Source organism: Labrus mixtus, chromosome 14 (genome assembly GCF_963584025.1).
Source record: "Labrus mixtus chromosome 14, fLabMix1.1, whole genome shotgun sequence".
NCBI lineage: Eukaryota > Metazoa > Chordata > Actinopteri > Labriformes > Labridae > Labrus > Labrus mixtus.
Window position 1 is genome coordinate 271,452 of NC_083625.1, and position 25,000 is coordinate 296,451.

At 43.3% G+C, this 25,000-nt stretch overlaps 2 protein-coding genes across 3 annotated transcripts in view; one reads left to right on the plus strand and one right to left on the minus strand.

Moving 5' to 3' along the window:
• The first annotated feature begins 713 nt into the window (after positions 1-713).
• Positions 714-10,331, plus strand: LOC132988766 (rho GTPase-activating protein 22-like). Its single transcript, XM_061056341.1, has 9 exons — positions 714-1,045; positions 3,406-3,519; positions 3,616-3,823; positions 3,897-4,029; positions 4,953-5,026; positions 5,546-5,667; positions 5,786-6,023; positions 7,027-7,932; positions 8,909-10,331. The coding sequence occupies exons 1-9, from the start codon at positions 994-996 to the stop codon at positions 9,144-9,146; spliced, it is 2,085 nt and encodes a 694-aa protein (XP_060912324.1). The 5' UTR covers positions 714-993; the 3' UTR covers positions 9,147-10,331.
• A 3,305-nt stretch (positions 10,332-13,636) lies between these two features.
• The window catches only part of LOC132988767 (putative monooxygenase p33MONOX), an 18,855-nt gene continuing 7,491 nt past the window's right edge, over positions 13,637-25,000 (minus strand). Inside the window, exons 6-9 of one of the 2 annotated variants that reach the window (XM_061056343.1) lie at positions 24,500-24,627; positions 23,192-23,295; positions 22,845-23,035; positions 13,637-15,960 (exon numbers count right to left, since the gene is read on the minus strand). In XM_061056343.1, the coding sequence (XP_060912326.1) occupies positions 15,749-15,960; positions 22,845-23,035; positions 23,192-23,295; positions 24,500-24,627 (635 nt within the window). In that variant the 3' untranslated portion in view covers positions 13,637-15,748. Of the gene's footprint in view, positions 15,964-22,844; positions 23,036-23,191; positions 23,296-24,499; positions 24,628-25,000 lie in introns of both variants that reach the window. The other variant, XM_061056342.1, reaches the window with a different exon arrangement.

Below are 25,000 nucleotides of genomic sequence, written 5' to 3' on the forward strand. Positions count from 1 at the left end.
GAAACCACGGAGAAACTTCCTGCAATGTCCTAAAAATATCAACCAGAAGCTTCTCTCTCTGCAGAGATTCTCTTTTCTTTTTCAAAAGAATTTACCCAAACCAGGAAGCTTTAACCACAAGGAACCACACCTGAAAGTGCAACCCTGTTCAGAACGCATTTAACTCTCGATATGAGGCTCAAACTATCTCTAATGGACCCCAAAGTGCAATAAAAACTCTGTGTCTATCACTGTGAGGTCAACAGGAAACCTTCCAAAAACACAACATTGTTTTTTTGGGTAATGCATCTAAACTGTCTCCTTAAAGATTCACGTCCTCAGGCCAACTTGAGGTTAGCATAAAGTGTTTTCTGAAGTTTAACATCCAGTTGTTACTCTTCTTTTGAGGCAGGAAAAAAGTCTCCAACTGGAACATCTCAGCAGTGTGTGGAGCTGAATTTCCATCCACAATCACCCAAGAATAAAACACATGAACGCTCTCAGACTCTCTCCTTCCTGTCTTTAAGGGTTTTTAAACCGCTGGAATCCACATTTAAATAAGCCAAATCGTTTAACTAGAATTTCTCATCAATGCCTTACATCGCCAAGAATCTCTTTTACGATCTTTGAGGACGATATTCAGCAGAAGCTAAACAATCGTCCGAGGAACTTTTGCTTAATCGATCCACCTCAAGATCATCCACTAAAGAATCCATGGACTTATGTTTAAGGATTTATGTCTGCCAAACATTTCTCTTCTTGGAGGCCCTGAGGCAAATCTTTATGGAGCAAGATGGACAAAGAGAAGAGTTTTCAACACCTTGAGTTAGTCTAAAGTAGCCTGAAGTGAGATTCTAGGACTGAAGCATGATGGGAAATGTAGTCAGGAATTTTGGGCACCAGTTTTGTTTCTCCTCCTAGACTTTTTAAAGTGCGCAAAAAAAAAGGTTCACACGTTTATTTTTTTAGCATCTACAACCGATACGGTAGCAACTCGAGCAGGAGCGCTGCAGCATGGGACTCAGCTGCTTCAAGTCCTGGAAACATGACAGCACAGGGCACAAAGGTGAGGAAACACACACACATATACACAACCCCACACACATACCATCAACATATTATCTTCTAATCCCCTCAGTGTGCCGTGTGGAGTTTGTATGTTTTACCCTTAAATGACTTCTGATTAATGCTGACTCAGGCTTCTGTCCGAGGTGACATTGTGTGCATGTGTGTGCGCGCTTCTTGCATGCATGTGGGAGTCTCTTTGTGTGTGTGTGTTTGAATATGACTTTGACCAGGACATAGAGTGGAGCATGATGGGAAACAAGAACGAGTGTGTGCACCATCTTGGGATGAAGACAGAGTTTAGTTTGTGTTTCAGGAACCTGTTTACACGACGGTTGAGAGCGCTAACCTCTGCAGCGTTTTGGCTCGTCGTTCACACAGTAAATGGATTTTTGAGTGGCCTGAAAATGAAAAGTTTCCAGGGTGCAAACTCTTGAAAACTGCATTGACTCTTTAATCACATGCAGTCAGACGTTTCACACATGTGCATCACAGTTCCAGTCAGTACGAGGAGGTGGACTAAATCAACAATTGCGGTCTGCAGAGTTCTAATTGTGCTGCTGACTCGGTTGAATTGAACATCGCTTCTCCAGCAAATTGCAGATTTACTGCTGAACGTTTGTTAAAGGCAAACCCGACAGACCTTTGGAAACTATTTTGTTGCATGAGCAGGAGGATTTACCTGCTCGTTCTCCTGAACAGACTTGATAAGTGCCTTCATCAATTTCATGTTATCACCATATATTAGCAAACTATATTAAAAAGTGATGAGCAGAGCTGACATCAGTCCCAAAGTCGCCTCTCCTTTCAGAAATGTAAAAAGTGTAAAGACTTGTGTAAATCAGTGAACTTCTTGTACTGAGAGATACAACAGAAAACTCAAAGTACTTGGTCTTTTTCAATTCACTAATTTTTTTAAATTTCAAAATCCAAAACAAAAAACACCAACCAGAATTTACATTTTTAGACACTTCAAATCCATTATCACCCCTTTAGCTTTTCTGAAGAGTATTTACTTTTTAATATAGATGGAAATGTAAATAACAGGAGCAATATGTACGAGTCTTTATTTACTTCCAGGATATGTCCTGCAGGAAATTCCGACCAATCAGAGAGCGTTTTCCCCACGTGTCACACATCTCATTACACGTTTGGTATTTTGTCCCTTTAGACGCACCGTAGCTGACAGCGGAGTCTCCCTGTAGTCACAGTGATGGAAAGGAACGACTCCTCTTCTCCTTTTAATGTCTCATTACACAAAAAAAGCTTCTAGACAGCTCGGCTGATGAGTCGAAAGTTATTTATCTACCTCATCACTTTTTTTAGCTTCTTGTTAAGTTTTCCATCCGTAGTAAGTCATCTGTCCTGAGGTGAAGTTGGTGTCATAACCTACCACATGCTCCTAACTTTCTTTCAAAATGAAAAAAAAGGTTTGAACCCAAACAGGAAGTAAAGGACCCTTAACTTAAGACGGCACAAAATCCTTTATAAAAGCAGTATCTCATCATTTTGATTAATCACAATTAACTTTTGAATTTCAGCGTTTAATCCTGATCTAAAAATGTAATCGTTTGACAGCCCGACTCAGAAGCGTTGTCATATCTTCAAACTGTCACAGCATGGTGCCGATGGCCTGGTGGTTTGTGGGCTCCTATGGTACTAAAGGGGGGAAGTCCAGGTTCAAATCCGACCTCAGGCTCCTTTCCTGCATGTCGTTCCCGCTCTCTCTGTCCCTGACTTCACTGTCCTCTCTCTACAATAAAAGCACTTAAAAGCCCCCAAATAAAAATCTTTAAACCGTCACAGCGGCTAAAAGCTGCCTGACGCTGAGAAGTCGCTCTTGTTCATATCCCATAAAAACCTTCCAGAGGTCATTCCATCATCGAGTGTTTCACATTGTGGCTGCAGGAAATGACACGGTAGGAACTCACCGGTCTGAAAGATGCATTATTTGTAGTCCAACAGACGACTGTAGTTTTTAACCAGCAAACTACGTCTGTGTCACTGCAGTTTTTCTTCTCCTGTCCTCTTATTCACTCCTCTCCTTGACCCTTGACCTTTGACCTTGGCTATTCAGACCCACAATCCTTTGTGCATGTTCACACCCACTGAGCCCGTAGACACAGACGTGTACTGAGCAGGAAAAGGAGCACTGGTGTTGGATTATAGATTGTAACAGATGTGTGAACAGTGAGATCAGACTTTAGGCCCAAATGTTCAGATGAGTTAAATGTTGTTACAGTGTGCATACTGTATGCAAAGTGCGTACTTTGTGAGACCAAGTATGTACTAGTTTAAGGTAAAATGAGTGATTCCTTGAGGCAGCATTGTGTCATGTCTGTCATGTTTGTGTGTATGCAGGTAACAGAGACGTGTTGGCCAGCCCAGGCTCGTACTTCTTCCTGTCCAACAGCGCCGGTCAGGGTGACGAGTGGCTGAAGAGCCTCAACAAAGGAGTCTGGATCCCTTTCACAGGTGGACACTTTGTTTGAAGAAGCTTTCTCCTCAAAGTGTGATTGTTTGATATCACAGACCCGACCTGACGTTTTATGAAACTTTGTAATCCTTCAGGGGTCTTCGGTCAGCGTCTGGAGGAGACGGTGCTGTATGAGCGACGTTATGGGACGCGTTTGGTTCCTCTGGTGGTGGAGCAGTGTGTGACCTTCATCAGGGATCGCGGCCTGCATGAAGTTGGTTTGTTCAGGCAGCCGGGGCAGGCCAGTCTGGTCAAAGAGCTGCAGGAGGCGTTTGATGCAGGGGAGAGACCATCCTTTGACAGGTACAAAAAACCTCAGATTTCAGCCTAAGGTTTGAGGTACATCAGGGTCAGTGTGTTCTTTTTTCCCCTGCAGTAACACAGATGTCCACACGGTGGCGTCGCTGCTGAAGCTGTACCTCAGACAGCTGCCTGAGCCGCTGGTTCCTTACAGGCGCTACCAGGACTTCCTGCTCTGTGGTCAGAAGATGTTGAACGACCGCACACGGGTAACTTAAACTATTTAGGCAAAGAACAAGTTAAAGAGTAGCGTCAGACCCGCTGAGAGCCAGCAGGGGGCACCACACATCTCTGCTGATCCTGCCACCTTTGTGTTTGTGCAAATTAAGGTTTATAACCGCTTCTAAATAAACAAGTAAATGCTCATAAAAAGATTGTCCAGTGAAGCCACTTGTCAAAAACTACCTGTAAATCGTGATGTAAACTCCCACATAATGCATTAAAGGTCACATATCCTCCTCTTCTTCTTCAGTGTAAATAAGTCTCAGAGCTCCTCAAAGTTTCCTCAAGTTTCTTTTTCTAAATCCACTCTGATCCTGTATTTGAACAGGCTGTTTCTGTGTCTGTACCTTTAAATATGTAAATGAGCTGTGTCTGACCACGCCCCCTCTCTGGAAGGACTCGGGTGTACTCGGTGCTTTCTCGCTCCATGTCCTATTGTTTACGATGAGAAGGCAGACTCAGAGGGCAGAACAAACACCTAGCTGTGGGAGTGTCACCCACCTGGGGGAGGGGCTACTGCCCTTTGTGATGTCATGAAGGCAGACTCAGAGGGCAGAACAAACACCTAGCTGTGGGAGTGTCACCCACCTGGGGGAGGGGCTACTGCCCTTTGTGATGTCATGAAGGGAAAATCTCCAAACGGCCTGTTTGAGCACACATTTTCTGAAAAGTGGAGCAGGCAGAAGACTGAGAGGATGGACTTTTCTCATCATTGGGGGGTTTGTAGATGAACTAGAGACACATGTTAGAGGAACATGGTGAAGTGTGTGACCTTTAAATAAAACGTTAACAACAGAAGTTTAGCTTCAGGATTTGACAAAACACAAATAGAATAATCTCTTCTTCTTTTTCTTATCTTGTGGTTTGCTTTCCTCCTCCTTTCCTCCTCCTTTCCTGCTTCCTATCTCAGGGTTTGGGAGAGTTGAGAAATCTTCTCCATGAGTTACCAGTCGCAAACTTCAACCTTCTCAACTTCATCTGCCAGTAAGAACCATCTCAGTGCACAGTCTTCATTCAAAGAAGTATTGTTCTCTCAGGGCTCCCAAACCTTTTTGACTACATGGACCAGACAGACAGATGAGGAGGGAAAAAAAGATTTAAGAATACCCCTTGATCAATCCATTTTTTTTTAGCAATGTTTAAAAAGAAGAAAATGATCAAAAAACAAACATTAAATTACAGTCAGTGCAAACGTTAAAGGTGCGATTTAAATAACTGTGAGGTTAGCATTAGGTTAGCATGTTAGAATATATGAAGTGTTAAGGAATAATGCAACCAGAACTTCTGTAGAAAATACACAAAAATCAAGTCTTTTCTCACCCTCAGTGATTCATGTGGTCGACGGTCACCTACAGGCAAAATCTGACCATTCAGGATCGACTATGTTAAAACTTTAGGCACTGATCTTTATAGCAGAGAACGTGTATTCTTTGGAGGTCATCATCAAAAGGTGTGTAACATATTCATAACACTGTGTGTGTGTGTGTGTGTGTGTGTGGAAAGGTTTCTGAACGACGTCCAGAGTTACTCAAGCAGCAACAAGATGAGCAGCCAGAACTTGGCCACCGTGTTCGGGCCGAACATCCTCCGAGCCAAAGCTGAAGACCCACAAAGCATCATGGGAGGTAGACAGACAGACCGCCCCACAGAACTGCATAATCAGCATTTTCCATCAGCATATACACATTGCAAATACAAGATGGCGTCTTTGATGGTTTGTGATTCTCTCTTTCTGTGTTGAAGGTGCAGCGCTGGTCCAGGTGCTCATGTTGGAGCTGATCAGAGAGCACGAGTCCCTCTTTGCGAGAGCCCCCCAGTCCATCTCCGCCCGCCCTCCCGCAGGGTCACGTGCGTCCCCGGGTGCTCTGAGACAGCCTCACCTCCACCCGACATCCTGCCACCGCCAGCTGTCCCTGCCTCTCATCGCAGAGCGCTCCAGAGAGGCTGACAGACAGCAGGCCGCAGACGCACAGAACCCCAGGTGAAACAGCCTCATCATCGACAAACATCTGAGAGACGCTCAGTCTACCTGGGCGCACTGCTCGCCTCAGGATTCAGGATATGACCCTAAAAAAAGAAGAGGCAGCGAGAGCAGCATGCACACAGAAGGAGAGAGAGAATCATAATATTTACTTTGCAACTAAAAAACTATATTCAGTGAAGGTCATTCTGCAGCGCCCTATCACCCTCTATTGACCAGCTGTCACTGGGCATATCCAAGATGGCGACTACATCGTCATGCACATAACTACCTCGCTGCTGGAGCTCGGTTAGCTGTAATGTTAATGGTCTTAAGAACCAGAGTCCCATACCTAGTCATAACTCTGCTTCTTCACATATATGCAAAACAAGAAACTTTTATTTTCCAAGTTTCATTCCATTTCTAACATCCACCCACCTTTAAACTCTTTATATGTGATTTTTTGATCCAGCAGATGTCGCCCTTGAGCACCAGCATGAAACCAAAACAACTGGCGCTGCATTGTTGTGTTAGCATGCTAATGCTAGCGATCTTTATTCTGCTCGTATCTTCACACTGCATGTAAATTTACCTGAAATGAGCATGATCTAGAAACACAGTTAAGCAGTGAGTACAGTATGTTATTCTTCTTTTCTCTAGTCCCTCAATTAAACAACTTTTATACACGAGGGGAGGAGTCAGCCGGCCGTCCGGGCGATGTAAACAAAGTGAAGATAGGACTCTGAAAACTCTGAAAACATCACAGACAGTGGGACTCGGGTGTTACACCCATTGTAGACAGTCATGACTCACAGAGTTATTTTCAGAGGAGATACTTGATTTCTACATTTAAGTGTGAAACATCACAGATAAAGACTTTAATATCTACTATGATGTAACAACCTCAAACCTTTTATCACAAACTGTAATGGTGTGCTCTTTCTTATGTGTGAAAACATTTGGATCTACATTGACCTTGAAGAACGTATCAGAGGTCTAACCTTCCTCTTCTTGATTTCTGCAGCTGTGCCTACTCGACTGCTGCCAAATCAGACGTTCCCTTCAGCCAGAAGAGGCTTCTCGGCCATCGCTACACGTCCTCCCACCCCGAGAACTGCTTCTACCCCCCGCCTTCCTCTAGTCATCACTCAGACATAGACTACCACCAGGACCATGCCCACAAAGGACCGTCCACTGCAAACACTCAAACCTCTACAACCAGCGTCCAGGTGCGAGACTCACAGCCCAAATCTCTGCTGGCCTGGCCGGGTCGAGGAGAGGCAGACGCTGGTTTCTCGGGCTCTTACGCTGTAGAGGATAGGGTCGCACTACCAGAAACAACCAGCGGGGGCAGCAGTGAGGCTCAGGATGACAGTAACCTCTCTGCCTATGACAACCTGGACGGCTCGTGTGAGCGCGAGGCGATGGCGGAGATCACCGGAGGACATTTTGAAACGGACAATCCAGAAACCTGTGGAGACGAGGCGGAGCTTGAGGAGGAGGCGTGGCAGACTAAGGACTCCTGCTCTTCATGGTCATCCTGCGAGGTACTACCGTTGGATGAGAGCAGGGATGACGCGGACACGGTTAGTCTTGACATGTCGCCAAAGAGACCAAAAAATGTACCTTCAGGTCAACTGCGAGACGAGGAGAACAATCAAGAAGACGATCATGAAGACAAAAACAGTAATGAGGAAGATGATGATGATGATGATGATGATGATGACGTCAGCCACCCTAACTCCCCAGCGTCTTGTTTGTTACTCAGTCCTCTGAGTACAGGAAGCTCAGAGGTGTTCCTTCCCGCCTGTCCTCCAGACGCCCCGGCGCCTGAGCCTCAGTCACCGCCCAGAGACGCTCAGAGCCTCCTGGCTGAGCTGCAGCGGCAGATGGCCCGACAGAAGGCCGAGTACCAGGCAAGGATACAGAGGTGAGACACCAGCTCAAGTGATGGTAACCTTCAGTCCTCAAATATATTACTAATCCACATCGAGTACTTCTACAATTCTACACTTCACTTATCAGACTCTTTTATCCAAAGCGACGTACATCAGAGAGTAAGAACAACACAAGAGAGGATCTAAAGGGAACAATGTCAGTAAGAGCAAACGATCAGCTTTGAGTCTGATTGGACACACAGGTGCTGACAGGAAGTGACCAGAGGCAAAGCACAACATTGAGGGCAGTTCTTGAGAGCTCTAATCAGTATAGAAACCATCTTATAAGTCGTCGTTATCAAACAAAAACCATCGTCATTACCATCATCATCATCAATAATATGGAGACCATCATCATTAAGTTAGTAGGTATTCATGAAAGAGCTGGGTCTTTAGCTTTTTCTTAAAGGTGCAGAGGGACTCTGCAGATCACATGGAGTTTGGAAGTTCATTCCACCACCGGGGGGCGACAGAGGAGAAGAGTCTAGTCAGAGACTTAGGACTCTGTTGTGAAGGTTGGATCAGATGCCTTTCATTGGCAGAGCGTAGTGGGCGGGGGGGAGTGTAACTTCAGAGTTGAATACTTAAATGTGAATATGAAGTGTGTTGGGTTCACTTCATATGATGGAAGTTGAATTGTCACTAAATGCTACTCTTTGTGTAAATGTTTAAATCTCATTTCATTCTGGCACCGTCAAGCCCAAAGAAAGATTTAAACATGACACTCTGACCTTTGACTGTATATTGATATGGACAGATCATCTCCCTCGTTTACCTTCAATAACTTTTTGTATTTCAGTCAGGAATACTCTCCTCATAGGTTTAACCGTTTGAGGCATGAGAGTGGGTTAAACCAATTTTAAACAACTTAGGATATGTTGGGTACAGGTTTGGCTCCACAAGTCCAACTTGTAGTTCTTTGTTGTGAAGGCCTGAGTATGAACTACAGTTTTGTTGTGTTTCCTGCAGGTTGGAGCGCTGTAACGACGTCCTGGAGCGGCAGGTCACAGTCCTGCGGGTCAGTCTGGAGAAGCAGAGGCGCAGCCAAAGCGTCGCCGAGATCAAGATCCGCAACATGGAACGAGCCAAAGCCGACGCCGACCTCCGGAACACCACCCTGGAGAGGGAGATGGAGCTTTTCTTCCAAATGTACGGAGAGTTTAAAAGAGGAGGATTTGAAGGAGGGAGAGGCGGAGGGAGTCTCTGAAGACGGATGACGGAAAAGTTCTTTAAAGGTCAGGAAGCGATCGGACGGATTGTTGCAGTTTGTTGAGAAGTTGATGTTTGTCCCGCTCCTCTGTGAGACCATGAAGGTGTCAAACCTCGAAAGGAAAACAGTCAGGGCAAGAAATAAATAAAAATGAAGATACTGCACCTTCCAGAGGACAAGACAGATGTTTGCAATTTCCACCAGTAAGCCCGACTGACTGAGTGGATTAACTTCACAGCTTCAAGAAGAAGGAACGAAAGGATGCTCGCTAGCTTCTTCAATGTGCAGTGACGGACTAAACTTCAACAAGTGAGGCGGATGAATTGGTCGACTGGTTAAAGCCCCAGACAATAATCCTGCTTTGATGAAAAATCAGTAACCACTGTGTCTTCCCATTAAACAAACTCAGGTCTCCTTTAAGAAGCCGACCCAGAGGAAAACTCAGAACTAAAAGCTCGTCCAGGCTGAGAGGAATACTGAGTGACAGATTTGGTGCATCAGTCCATGATAAGACGCCGGGCATACATGCTGGACTTGTTCTCTTTGAAGCCAGGATGTGTTGTTTTCATGAGTCTGCTACATCTCTTCCTCCACGCCTCAATGTGGTCAATCGCAAGGTCGAGATGTGTCCAAGAAAGTTCAAGATAGACGATGCATGGACAGGGAAAATGTGGAGAACACTCCCATTGTTCCATTAAGATGTTTAAAAGATGATTGTGTGAAGACGTTCAATAGTGAAAGTTTTATCACTGACTGTTCTGAAGACGTTGATTAGACGCCAAAGTTTGAAGCAGATTTCAACAGGAAGTCTGCTTCTGTCAGAAGATTCTTCACACACTCACACGCTTATTAAAAGAGATTTTAAAAGTTGCTTATCATAAAGTCTGCAGCTAAAATGATTGTATTGAGAAATGCATCACAGTTACCAATTAAAAATCGAATGAAAGAAGCTGGAGTCCATCCCATGACTTATAAAGAGTCCAGCGTTTCTTATTATCATCTGTCCCCAAGTCCTTTCAGACCTTCCCCTCCGTCAGGTGTTAAAGAGGACATATGATCCCCCTCCTCCACCTTTTCAAACAGTCCCCTCCTCCACCTTTTCAAACAGTCCCCTCCTCCACCTTTTCAAACAGTGCCCTCCTCCACCTTTTCAAACAGTCCCCTCCTCCACCTTTTCAAACAGTGCCCTCCTCCACCCCCTCCTCCACCTTTTCAAACAGTCCCCTCCTCCACCTTTTCAAACAGTCCCCTCCTCCACCTTTTCAAACAGTCCCCTCCTCCACCTTTTCAAACAGTGCCCTCCTCCACCCCCTCCTCCACCTTTTCAAACAGTCCCCTCCTCCACCTTTTCAAACAGTCCCCTCCTCCACCCCCTCCTCCACCTTTTCAAACAGTCCCCCTCCTCCACCTTTTCAAACAGTCTCCTCCTCCACCTTTTCAAACAGTCCTCTCCTCCACCTTTTCAAACAGTCCCCTCCTCCACCTTTTCAAACAGTCCCCTCCTCCATCTTTTCAAACAGTCCCCTCCTCCATCTTTTCAAACAGTCTCCTCCTCCACCTTTTCAAACAGTCCTCTCCTCCACCTTTTCAAACAGTCCCCCTCCTCCACCTTTTCAAACAGTGTCCTCCTCCACCTTTTCAAACAGTCCCCCTCCTCCACCTTTTCAAACAGTCCCCTCCTCCACCTTTTCAAACAGTCCCCTCCTCCATCTTTTCAAACAGTCCCCTCCTCCACCCCCTCCTCCACCTTTTCAAACAGTGTCCTCCTCCACCTTTTCAAACAGTCCCCCTCCTCCACCTTTTCAAACAGTCCCCTCCTCCACCTTTTCAAACAGTCCTCTCCTCCACCTTTTCAAACAGTGTCCTCCTCCACCTTTTCAAACAGTCCTTTCCTCCACCTTTTCAAACAGTCCTCTCCTCCACCTTTTCAAACAGTGTCCTCCTCCACCTTTTCAAACAGTCCTCTCCTCCACCTTTTCAAACAGTCCTTTCCTCCACCTTTTCAAACAGTCCTCTCCTCCACCTTTTCAAACAGTCCCCCTCCTCCACCTTTTCAAACAGTGTCCTCCTCCACCTTTTCAAACAGTCCCCTCCTCCACCTTTTCAAACAGTCCCCTCCTCCACCTTTTCAAACAGTCCCCTCCTCCACCTTTTCAAACAGTCCCCCTCCTCCACCTTTTCAAACAGTCCCCCTGTGGTCTAAATGAAACATCTGTGCTGTGCTTTGGTCAAAATATAACATGAATCAAGCACCAGAGGAGGTTTGTGACCCTGTAGAAACCAGCTCTCTCAGAACGCTCCGTTTTGGTGTGTGTGTCTCTTTAAATGTAATGACCCAACGAGATATGACCTGAGTGACACCATAACAGAGAAAAGTAAAGAGGAGTAACATTGTGTTGTTTGGCAGTCTGAAGTGTAGGATTAAAGAGCTTCAGAAGAAATGCGCCTGCATGAAATCTCAACAGCGCTGGTGTGGATAACCGAACTCCAACAGAGTTTTAAATATTTAATTTAATTTGATATGTAACGTAGGGTTAACCCTAACCCTCTTCTTTCATCAATCAGCCTCAATATCAGGCACAAGTGGAACAGGTGAACCTGCATCTGTGTCGGATAACGTCGGCTGCACTGGCAGCTCGCCATTTATGAGACTTTAAAAGAGAAGAGAAACCTGAAACGTCCTGCATGAATAAAGTGTTTGATCAAACGCTGTGCAACGTGCACTTCTCATCCGATTAGCCTTCTTTCCAAACATAAGAATTTAACACTTACATAAAAGAAGGTCCTGACTGCGTCTTACAACCCCCGGATTTCTTTATTGGTTATTATGTCACATGTAGTCTCTGGCCTCAGGGCGTCTGCTGTGCGCAATTACACATGTGGCACATCAGCGTATTTATTATTTTAATCTCCGGACATACTGATTAATTATGATCTAATGTTAATGTTCTGTATTCTTAAATATTTCATATTTCAGAGGCTAAAAGTTGTATTTACTAACCTCTGGAAGATTTTTATGTCCTGTTAAAGTAACTGTTTTTAGTTTTTCTGTTTTAATTTGTCTCAGTATTTTCTGCAGTGATATTCCTGTGTTTAACATTTACTGAAAGCAACCTCTTTAATCTTTAAAGTAAATTGATTAAACAAACAAAAAATCATTCATAAAATATAACACAACTAAAGAAATCACCTGACAGCTCGCGCTGCTCCACGTTCTTTAAAAAGCGATGTAGCTTACAGAGATCGTTTGAGGTGGAGCGTAATATAAAATATATTTGAGATATCTTATCTAACAGTAAATCTGTGAACCTCTATCTATCCTCTATCACTGTTATAGTGTGATCTAATGATTCTCCCACACAGACAGATTCGCTGCACTGCAAGTCCACACTGAGTTGAAAACGTGCGTACACGAACTGAGACCTGACGTGAGATTTGAGCGTACCCTCCGCTCACGTCCAAATTGATAAGTGCCGAACTTTGCGTGGAAATGACCGTACACCCATTTTTCTCCCGTACACCCCAGTGAAGGCCAAAGAGAGCACATTAGAAACAGAGCATTTTCCTCTGTGTTGTAAGACTTATGCAGACCACAAACAAAGGACTGGATGGTTTATTTCACAGTTTGTGGGTCAGTAGACTCTCAGGTTATAAAGATAAATGTTCAGAAACACTGAAGAAGAGGATCTTTAATAATATGTCTCCTTTAAGATAAGATAATCCTTTATTGGTCCTCAGAAAGGAAGTTCAAGTTTTGCACCAGTAAAGAGACGAGAAGAGATCAGAAGGGCTCTCTGCAGATGCTATTTAATCAGTGCATGAGTACTGGATCAGTAGCATTAGTGCTAGCCTCCTGGCTAACATCTGCATCCTCGGCATGTGAAACATGTGTCAGTGGGTCAGGTTGATCACTGACTGCTTTTTCTGCCATTATAAATCAATATTAAGGAAGATCTGTTGCTAATGGTTCAATGGCGCCCTCTAGTGGTGGTTTTTAATAGATACAGATGATACTGCATTTCAATCTCTCCATCCATCCATTATCTATTCTGCTTTTCCCGTTTGGGAGTCGCTGGGGGATGGAGCCGATCAGCTGTCATTGGGCGAGAGGCGGAGTTAACCCTTGGACTGGTCACCAGCCAATCACAGGGCTGACATATAGAGACAGACAACCAGACACACTCACATTCACACCATTTGAATCTCTGACGATGCAAATTCTAAATCCGTTATAAAAAGAAACCTTTTTTTCTCACCAAACATAAGAAAAACACCGAGTCATGTTCATGTGATGAGAATGTAATATTTATTCTCAAACTATTTTAGGCAAAAAAAACCAAAAACAAACAAGAAACTGTACAAACAAAACATCTTTTAACACGACTAAAAAAACAAAGATATTCAGTGACTACTATACAGAGGAGAGATTTAAAGGGAACGAAGTCACACTTTAAACACAAACTAGAAAAACAAACATTGTTCACTAGAAACAGAAACAGTCATGTTCATTTGAATATTTAAGACTCACAGCAGAGTTTTTTTTGTTCTTCTGTGTCGACACGAGTACTACAGAGACGTGACCACGACCACGACCAGAGTTACGGTTGGTGAACGAGTTGGATTTGAAAACGGCGTGGGAATCGATGCAGAAAAACTGAAGTGTTGAAGCCTTACCAAAAACTACGGAAGCCCTGGAAGGACACACATCCATAGGTTTTATTTTGACTCCATTTTCCTGCGATGACGAGTTTGCTTCGGTCGATCTCTCGAGGTTTAGATTTATTCATCCAACGATGTTTTTCAAATAGTTACAAGTTCATTTCTGGAGAAAACCAGCGCCATCCTCCCGACATAAATAATTTAAGATCTCGAGAGAATAACCAAGAAGACTCAAAATAAAAAAGTATAGATGTGTGTCTTCTTTAGGCGCCCGTAAAAAAAAAAACAACGACCAGCGATATGCTACATTTCATCACGCTGTACGATGGTGCACGCACGCGTCATCTTGCAGAAACTTAGCATGAAAATTGATAAATTTAAAGAACTGATTCCAACATGATGCATGTTCTTCATCAATCATTTTAAAACATTTTTCCACTTGAATGCACGTTTTCATTTCAGAGTCAAAATCAGATTGTTGATGATTTTTTGAAGTTGATGGTTTGTGCAGGATGAAGCGAGCGTGCACACCAGCTGTGTCTTCACTCATCGACCACATGACACCAGATTCCTGAACCTGATTAGATTCTAGTACGAATCACATGAAATAAATCTCTGTTTTGATACCACAGCAACAAAAACAGAAGTCCTAGGCATCCAGTATCGGGTGATTCGTTTGTTTTAATCACCAAATGTTGCCAGAGCATTTGTGCATTTTCAGACAATGCTCTGCCACATTTGCTTTCAGCAGTCTTGGGTAAAATATGTGACTGAAGAGCCTTACTGTATCGTTTTGAATCATGTGGTATACTTCTCACAGGATCCTTCATCAGAGCTTTAAGCCCTCTGCTGAGTCCACTAATCTGAAAACCCTCAAACTCTCCAGAGTCAGTGTGAGAGCAGTTAACATGTCAGTTTGGTTTTTTTCCACACACTTGAGAACGGGTCACGTTTCTTCTGATCCCAAAAGAACCAAAACTGTTGTTACATCAGAAGTAAAAAAAAATAAAAACACATCTCTATTTATACATTAAAACATAAAAAAAACAATAATTGGAACATTTCAGAGAGCGGGAGCTCGAGTGAAACCATTTCCTGAGACAATTTTTAACCTTTTCTTTTTTGTTCGGTTAGCTTGTTATAAATTAACCGAGTTTCAGATTCTGAGAGGCCGATTGTTTCCATCCTGCTGAGTGAAATGTCCAATCAAAGGAGACGAGTCAAAAGTAAATGTAGAGCTCGTTTGGGTGGAGGGGAGAGGGTATAAAGTGCATCTACAGGGGGGTCATTTCAAAACCAGAATCAGCATCATGTTCCCCTTAAAGTGGGCGGGCGAGAGAGAGAGAGAGAGAGACACTCTAAACGCCTAAAAGCAGCTACAGCAGACGGTGACGTCTTAATTCTTCTAACCCTGGAATGATTGGAGGGTGAAGATCGAGGGTTTCAGTGTTGAGTGGAAATCTGGATGTTGCTGCTTTCAAAGGTCCCATGAAATATTTGACACGAGAAGACGGCAGAATGGCGTGCCCGGTGAACAGCTGCTTTCCTTCAAAGTGATTTTTTAAACCTTAACTTTGAGTGTAGCTAGGTCTTCTAAGTGCAATGAGGGGTCATCGGTGCAGCACCTTGGACGAGGTGATGCAGGGATCATCCTGTGAGTTTCTTCAACATGGCCGTCTTCTGCCGTCTTCTTGGCCACATGTTTTGTTATTCCCAGATGTTGGGATTAGCTCGGTCGTGTCTGTGTCAGCCTTCATCAGACCCGTACAGTCTCAAAGTCAGATTCATACTGAAGAGGAACCTTGAAGTGAAATGTGATCCGGGATGCTAGATGCTAACCGGTGAGGGATGCTAACATGAAGACGGCTCGTGTAACAGTTTGTGAGTTTTCATCTCATGGGACCTTTGGGGGTCCGCTCCACGGGGTGCAATGTGTCCTCCTAGAAGCCAGAGGGCGTCAGGATGTTCATGTCTCTGGGTTTGAGCTTGTGCGGCCGCGATCCCTGCCGCCGGCTCTCCACTGAGGGAATCTCCATTTTGGGGGGGGCCACCGCCTGCGCCACGGGTGCGTCACCCAGCCGTGTGTTCTGCGCCTTCATTACCTCCATGGGGGTCGGCTTCTGGGCACCTCTGTACGCCTGCACTGCAAAGCCTGCTGGGGAAAGAATAAAGAAGAAATTGCGTTAGAATTACTCATTTAATTGTAACCAAGTGGCAGAAGTGCAAAAAAACTGCAGTTCCTCGAGTGACCACTAGAGGCAGGCTGCAAAAACCAAAGATCCTATTAGAGCTCATATTAAAATGTTCATTTTTAAAAGTGGAATAAACATGTTGGTTCACACTGCACAGAGGGAGAATGTATTCTATAACTAATCTGTCGGAATTTAAAAGTTATTCATGAATTTGCATAATTAGGGGCGTGGTCGTTGACTGACAGTTGGACGCGTTGAAGCCGATTGCCCGGAGCCTTAAGGCCCGCCTCTTTGCCCGTCACTAGATTGATCCAAAGTTAGGTGGAGACAGTATTCATAGGTTGCTTCATAACGCCTCTTCAGGACTATTTGGTAACCGAGCGATGAACTTTATTAGCCGGGATGTCGTCCTCGCTCGTTGTGTACTTTTCGACGGTTTTATCTCTCAAACGGTTTAATGATTGACAGTTCTGGTTTGAAATGTTGATCTAGCTCGGTGACTCAGCAAACACTGCGGGGACGTTAGGACATTTTTTATCTCAGAGACAGATCACAAACAAAGATTTGATTTACTGCGGTCAGATTGAAGAAGGAAAATGTTTTTATATTTAAAGGTACAGGATTTATTTGATCAGTCCTCCCTCTCCAGGATTTAGTCTCTGTTTTTACTTCACTGTGATTGGATCATCAGAGGCCATTATGAATCTTTCTTTATGTCCATGAGAGAACAAACAAGCAGACTATCAACTAGTGTTGTAGTCCAGACCACACAAACAGAGACCAGAGTGCCCCGAGACCAAGACAAGACAAGACCAAGACCTAGACCTTTAGGGATCGAGACCAAGTAAACAACTCATTTAAACAACATAAACTAAAGTCCTTTGCTCCTTTCGGCTTTGATACATTCTGGTTAGAATAAAATATTTCTGCTGATTGAGTCAAAAAAACTGAAATATTATTAAGGATGAATTCACATTTTATAAACACTCAGAATCGAATGCACAATATCATTTTTGACGCAGATGTGCGATATCAATGATGCCAACATTTAACATGTACAAATACAGATTTGTGCATCATATTCAATGTGCAAAATGGTCCAAACATCCTTTAACGCTGTAAACTGCACTAAGGGCACCTGATTTATTCTTCATCCTTTCTTTTTTTTTTAAATAAACCTAAAAATGAACTTTTCTAGAGGAGCATGTGTGCTGCTGAAAAACAAAACAATGTGCAATAAAAGCTTTTATTTTGTAGACTAATTAAAAACACATTCAGCTGCTGCAGCCTCTTTGATCAATCTCAGCTGTGGCTCAGTCGGTTGAGTCTCAGGAAGCTCGGGGGTTCGATCCCCGGCTCCTGCAGCCTCATGTCCGATCTGTCCTTCGGCAAGACACTTAACCCTGAATTGCTCCCACTGCTTCTTCAGCGGTGTATGAATGTGTCTGAATGGTAACTTAACATATCAGCCTCTGCCATCAGTGTGTTTATGCGCTAAAACAAGCTCAAGTCCATTTACTTAAAATTCCCGCTCAAATCCATCTATGTTGTTAATAATATTCAGCGTATGAAACTTAAAAAGTCTTACATTAGTTTTCACCTACCGATTGTCATCACTGAGAAAAGATTCGGTTCTGATTCATAACAGACTGAAGAGTCCCACATGTTGAAATCCAGACGTTGTTTTCTCTGCAGATGTCAAATCCGTTTAAAAGTGTTCGTCCACTCCTCTGACTTTTATATGACGGGTTCAGAAAAAAAAAACATCTGCTTCATCAATAACAAATAAGTGGCCAATCAGTAACCGATCTGTGACGGCCGTCAGCGCCTGAGTGTGGTCGCTGGTCAGTCTGAAGGTTGTTTGTTTCGCCTAGTAACCCAAATCTGAGACATGGCAGGTTATATAACGGGCGTTCAGTTAGTGAGCAGAGTCCTTACATCAGAGTTCACCTGGACTCAGTTCAAATTTTTTTTTTTTTTTTGCTTTGCTGCTCCTTCAGAATAAAAGACGACCAGGGAGGAACTCGGATGACCAGAATCAACGAGTAAATGAATAATATCAGATGTAAAGTCTTCACTGTCGACGTGTTTTTATTCTGTTGTTGCTTTTTCTTGCTTAGCTAATAAACTTTATTCTTTAGCTTTATTTTGAAAGCTTGGATCTTAAATTAAATGTGTAGGGAAACTGAGACATTACAGAGAGAATGATTTAATTGTTATCTGTTTGTATGTTTTGTTTTGTTAAAAATAAAGAAATGAATTGACTAAAACATGAACAAAATCTAAACTCTGGTTCTTTGAGACGTCTTATACGGAAGCCCGAGAGGACATGTGACCACGCCTGAGAGGTGGCTGTGGTTCAGTGGTAGAGTCCGTCGGATAGTCGGGGGTTAGCCTGATGTTAAGGTCCTGACACACCAAGCGACAAAGGCCGCCTGTTGCGTCACCTCTTGTCTTGGTCAACAAGTTGCACTTGAACACACCACAAAGACTACAGCCAACGGCCAACCACCACCTACGTTCTGCTCATGAGAGGAAATAACTCTCCATGCCAGCAGGGGGCGGTAGTCCGTTGTTATGATGTGAGAAGACCATTTTCACACCGCTGTCGCTCACCACTCGTATTATAGGTCGTCTACTAACGGAGAATAATGTCTGATAAAAAGTAGAAGATGGCGCTGGCGTTGTCAGTTCTTGGTCTTTTAGTGGAAAAAAGAAAAGAAGAAGAGGAGGAGACAAATAAAGAGAAACCGCACTAATGGGTGAAAGCATGAATACTACAGAGACATGCTCAAGAGGCTTTACTGAACCTGTGAGGAGAGCTGGAGGGAAATGAAACCTCCCAACAGCCAATCAGAGAGACTCCTCTCACCGACCGCCAACGCCGATTCAACATGTCGAATCTGCCGACGATCTCCTCGGTGTGTCAGGGCCTTTAAGCCCTCTCGTCCAAATCAATTTAAATGACTTAACACTGATGGACTCTTTACTCAGCAGCCTCTACCATCAGTGTGTGAATGGATGAGTTAATACTGATGGACTCTTTACTCAGCAGCCTCTACCATCAGCGTGTGAATGTGTTTGAATGGATGAGTTAATACTGATGGACTCTTTACACAGCAGCCTCTACCATCAGTGTGTGAATGTGTATGAATGGATGAGTTAATACTGATGGACTCTTTACTCAGCAGCCTCTACCATCAGTGTGTGAATGTGTATGAATGGATGAGTTAATACTGATGGACTCTTTACTCAGCAGCCTCTACCATCAGTGTGTGAATGGATGAGTTAATACTGATGGACTCTTTACTCAGCAGCCTCTACCATCAGCGTGTGAATGTGTATGAATGGATGAGTTAATACTGATGGACTCTTTACTCAGCAGCCTCTACCATCAGTGTGTGAATGGATGAGTTAATACTGATGGACTCTTTACACAGCAGCCTCTACCATCAGCGTGTGAATGTGTATGAATGGATGAGTTAATACTGATGGACTCTACTCAGCAGCCTCTACCATCAGCGTGTGAATGGATGAGTTAATACTGATGGACTCTTAAGCAGCCTCTACCATCAGTGTGTGAATGTGTATGAATGGATGAGTTAATACTGATGGACTCTTTACACAGCAGCCTCTACCATCAGTGTGTGAATGTGTATGAATGGATGAGTTAATACTGATGGACTCTTTACTCAGCAGCCTCTACCATCAGTGTGTGAATGGATGAGTTAATACTGATGGACTCTTTACTCAGCAGCCTCTACCATCAGCATGTGAATGTGTATGAATGGATGAGTTAATACTGATGGACTCTTTACTCAGCGGCCTCTAACATCAGTGTGTGAATGTGTATGAATGGATGAGTTAATACTGACGGACTCTTTACACAGCGGCCTCTACCATCAGCGTGTGAATGTGTATGAATGGATGAGTTAATACTGATGGACTCTTTACTCAGCAGCCTCTACCATCAGCGTGTGAATGGATGAGTTAATACTGATGGACTCTTAAGCAGCCTCTACCATCAGTGTGTGAATGTGTATGAATGGATGAGTTAATACTGATGGACTCTTTATACAGCAGCCTCTACCATCAGTGTGTGAATGTATGAGTTAATACTGATGGACTCTTTACTCAGCAGCCTCTACCATCAGTGTGTGAATGGATGAGTTAATACTGACGGACTCTTTACTCAGCAGCCTCTACCATCAGTGTCTGAATGTGTATGAATGGATGAGTTAAAACTGATGGACTCTTTACTCAGCAGCCTCTAACATCAGTGTGTGAATGTGTATGAATGGATGAGTTAAAACTGATGGACTCTTTACTCAGCAGCCTCTACCATCAGTGTGAGAATGTGTATGAATGGATGAGTTAATACTGATGGACTCTTTACTCAGCGGCCTCTAACATCAGTGTGTGAATGTGTATGAATGGATGAGTTAATACTGACGGACTCTTTACTCAGCGGCCTCTACCATCAGTGTGTGAATGTGTATGAATGGATGAGTTAATACTGATGGACTCTTAAGCAGCCTCTACCATCAGTGTGTGAATGTGTATGAATGGATGAGTTAATACTGATGGACTCTTTATAGAGCAGCCTCTACCATCAGTGTGTGAATGTGTGTGAATGGATGAGTTAATACTGATGGACTCTTTACTCAGCAGCCTCTACCATCAGCGTGTGAATGTGTATGAATGGATGAGTTAATACTGACGGACTCTTTACACAGCGGCCTCTACCATCAGCGTGTGAATGTGTATGAATGGATGAGTTAATACTGATGGACTCTTTACTCAGCAGCCTCTACCATCAGCGTGTGAATGGATGAGTTAATACTGATGGACTCTTAAGCAGCCTCTACCATCAGTGTGTGAATGTGTATGAATGGATGAGTTAATACTGATGGACTCTTTATACAGCAGCCTCTACCATCAGTGTGTGAATGTATGAGTTAATACTGATGGACTCTTTACTCAGCAGCCTCTACCATCAGTGTGTGAATGGATGAGTTAATACTGACGGACTCTTTACTCAGCAGCCTCTACCATCAGTGTCTGAATGTGTATGAATGGATGAGTTAAAACTGATGGACTCTTTACTCAGCGGCCTCTACCATCAGTGTGTGAATGTGTATGAATGGATGAGTTAAAACTGACGGACTCTTCACTCAGCAGCCTCTAACATCAGTGTGTAAATGTGTATGAATGGATGAGTTAAAACTGATGGACTCTTTACTCAGCAGCCTCTACCATCAGTGTGAGAATGTGTATGAATGGATGAGTTAATACTGATGGACTCTTTACTCAGCGGCCTCTAACATCAGTGTGTGAATGTGTATGAATGGATGAGTTAATACTGACGGACTCTTTACTCAGCGGCCTCTACCATCAGTGTGTGAATGTGTATGAATGGATGAGTTAATACTGATGGACTCTTAAGCAGCCTCTACCATCAGTGTGTGAATGTGTATGAATGGATGAGTTAATACTGATGGACTCTTTATAGAGCAGCCTCTACCATCAGTGTGTGAATGTGTGTGAATGGATGAGTTAATACTGATGGACTCTTTACTCAGCAGCCTCTACCATCAGTGTGTGAATGGATGAGTTAATACTGATGGACTCTTAAGCAGCCTCTACCATCAGCGTGTGAATGTGTATGAATGGATGAGTTAATACTGATGGACTCTTTACACAGCAGCCTCTACCATCAGTGTGTGAATGTATGAGTTAATACTGACGGACTCTTTACACAGCGGCCTCTACCATCAGCGTGTGAATGGATGAGTTAATACTGACGGACTCTTTACTCAGCAGCCTCTACCATCAGTGTGAATAATCAGAATACTAGAAAAGAATAAACAACCTCAAGTCCATTTACCAAAATAATCTAATAAAGGCTCTTTAAGGCGATTCATGTCCGTATCCATGCATTTCATATTTCTTATCTACTTCCTCTTCTATTCACCATGCACCTTAACAGCCTCTGCTGTATCTGGTCTCATGCACTACATCACTTTATTCTATCCATTTCATATCAGTATTCATACAGTTCTGGTTAATTTATTCCTGTTGTTCTTATCCATCATTGCACTACGGTCACTTTATTTATCTCATTTTTACCTTTACAGTTATATTGTAAATATTAGTTCTGTTGTGCCATTATTCACCATGCACCTTAATAACTTATCATTTAGTATTTGCCTACTTGCACATAGTTCTGTATATATATATTTATTTCTCGTTTACTGCACATAGTTATGGTTACATCTGTTTACATCTGTTAGTCCGATCACTGTCCACTTATATCTACTCTTTTTATATTTTGTATTTTTAAGTTAAGTTTAAGCTTTAAGTTGTATTTAAATTGACACTTTATATTTAGGTTAAAATGTTTCGTTTACTTGCACTGTTGTTAATTTACTGCTCTGTGTGCCTTTGAATTGCCCTCCGGGGACAAATAAAGTTTTTTGAATTTGAATTCATTCACTCCGTTTTCCTGTGATAAAAAGTAAAAAAAACATGTTTTTCTCGAGCTCTCAGATTGTTTATCTTGTTGTTGAAAGACAAAAACCATAAAATAGATTTGACTTGACTCTTATGGTCTGCCGTAAATTGATCCCGTTATCACCAGAAAACAAACTTTGTAATCTCGTTAAGTAAAGAGATAAATGAATCTGTTATGATGTTATAAAATCAGTGTTTTTTCATCCTGAGACAACAAGAAGAAAACTTGTTATCGCACCAAAATATACTAAATTAAATGTATCAAAGCACGTCGGCTCAGGGCCTCTGTCGTCTTCATTTTAGCAAACTTTGCTCAGGTGATGTTGTTTACCTGCAGTTGTAGACTCTGCTCCCAGGTCCGAGGTGGATTTATGTACGTGTGGCCGCGGACCAAACATGGTCCAGCGTTCGACCGCGCCTCCTGCCGCGTCTCCCCCTCCTCCTCCCCCTCCTCCTCCCATGTCTATGCTGCTGTTGGAGGAGCTCATGCTGATCTCTGATCCCGTGCTGCTGAACCAACTCCTGCAAAAACACACGCACAGTTAGTGAACTTGACCCAGTTACACATTTTCAGTGTTTGTCCAACAATTCGGTCAGTAATGGTACACGCTCTGACTCAGGCTACAGGACAGCCAGTAAACAGAGAGAGTGTGTGTGTGTGTGTGTGTGTGTGTGTACCTGCGGAGTTGTCTCGGGGACGTTTGTGGTGTGTTGGAGGGAGTGGACTGGCAGGACGAGCTCTGTCGCTCTTCTTTGGCCTCCATGCTCTGGATCTGCAGTTTCTGAACAGGAAAACAAAAACAAGCTTCAGTCTTTTATAAAAAGTAAGATTTCCTTTCCTCAAAGTTAAAAACGGAGAGTATCACCGCTAACCCTTCACACATCACGGTCCGTTTGCAGATTCAAAGGAGTATATTTCTCTGGAGACAGATTGTAAATATTGTGCATATTGTGAAAAGATTGGGAGCAATATGGGATTTTTTGGGGGTTGTTACAAATATCGATATTGGTGAGGAAAGAAAAATCAGATACCAATATATCGGCCATCTTTCTAAGATCTATCTTCGATCTGAAGAGATATTTAGATATTTAATGAAGACAAGATGGTCTCTCAGCTGGAGAGTAACTGAGCATCACAGCCTGACTCTCTGCAGAGTGATGATGTTTGTTGTAATCCATACAGCGCCCTCTGCTGGTCACAGAGAACAGCTGGTGTAATATACAATGAAACTCAAATGAAATGCTATTTTACTGGTGAATAAATCTGGTAATATCTGCGATAAAATTAGCTGATACCGATAGCCACTGGATGTTCTTTTATCAGATGGCTGATTAATCGGTCGAGCTCTAAAAAAAAAAAGATCTTGGATATAAAACTTTTCCATTTTTTTTAAGGATAAAAACCTCGATATAAAACCGAATCTGAACCTAAAAATAAGTTCAGCAACTAAATACAATCTTAACTAACATTAAAGGAAGCTTAGTATGTAGCCCCTCCTGACATGCTGTGTCTGTCTAAGCCTCCGCACCACGCTGTATGACTTCATCGTTTATGACACACAGCCAGCGCTCGTGAATCGAGTGCTCACACTGTACAAGTTAAATCAGGAGGGAGAACCGACAATCCCTTGAAGCTTCCACATGTGGAAGTTGAAGTCAATTGAATCATCTGCACGGCTAAAATACAAACACTGTGAAAAACCCTCCCCCTCTCTCACACACACACACACTTAAACACACACACACTCAGCATCTCCAACACACACAAGCTAATTAGCAAGCTGAATCACAACAAACATGTCAGCTGGAGGCCTGCAGCTCCTTCCTGCCAACGTTTCTTTGGTTTTTATCCTTCATGATAGGAGGGGGAAGTCACATCAAACAGGCATGCCTGCTGTTGCCATGGAGATTTCAGAAATAATGAAAGATGAACTATCAGTTGTGCGACTCAAATCGATTGAAGGTGTTTTTAAGTTAGTGTCTTACCTGGAGGGATTCAGGGATGCGGTGGTGGTGTCTCGTCTCCTCGGCGGTGAGGCCTTTATGGGGTGTGTAGCTGGCGTCAGTAAGCCCCGCCCTCTGCTCAAACTTGTACATGCTATCCTGTGTCTGCTCTGAGACAGAGAGAGGAAAAAATACCTCTGAAATGTTTTCAAAGTTAGTCATAAAACTGTTTCGTATCATTCAGCTTGCATGTAGAAAATGTATGTAACTCTGCCCCCTAGTGTTTAAAATGTGTACTGCAGTCTACATTCTAAACATCATAAGAGAGCTGTCTCCCCCCCCCCTCTATAGAGTCCATGCTCACACAGGTCACCATGTGGTGGACTCTGAAGCTTCAGTGTTTATCCAGCTCTGCATGGGTCTGTAAACCTTTCTGTGTTCTAACCTCTCTCCATTTTTCAAAAGCATCTCCAATATTGATCCTAGTTTGAGCACGTTTCTGCTCGTGGAGCTTATTAGAAACATGCAGAGGCTTTTTAGGTC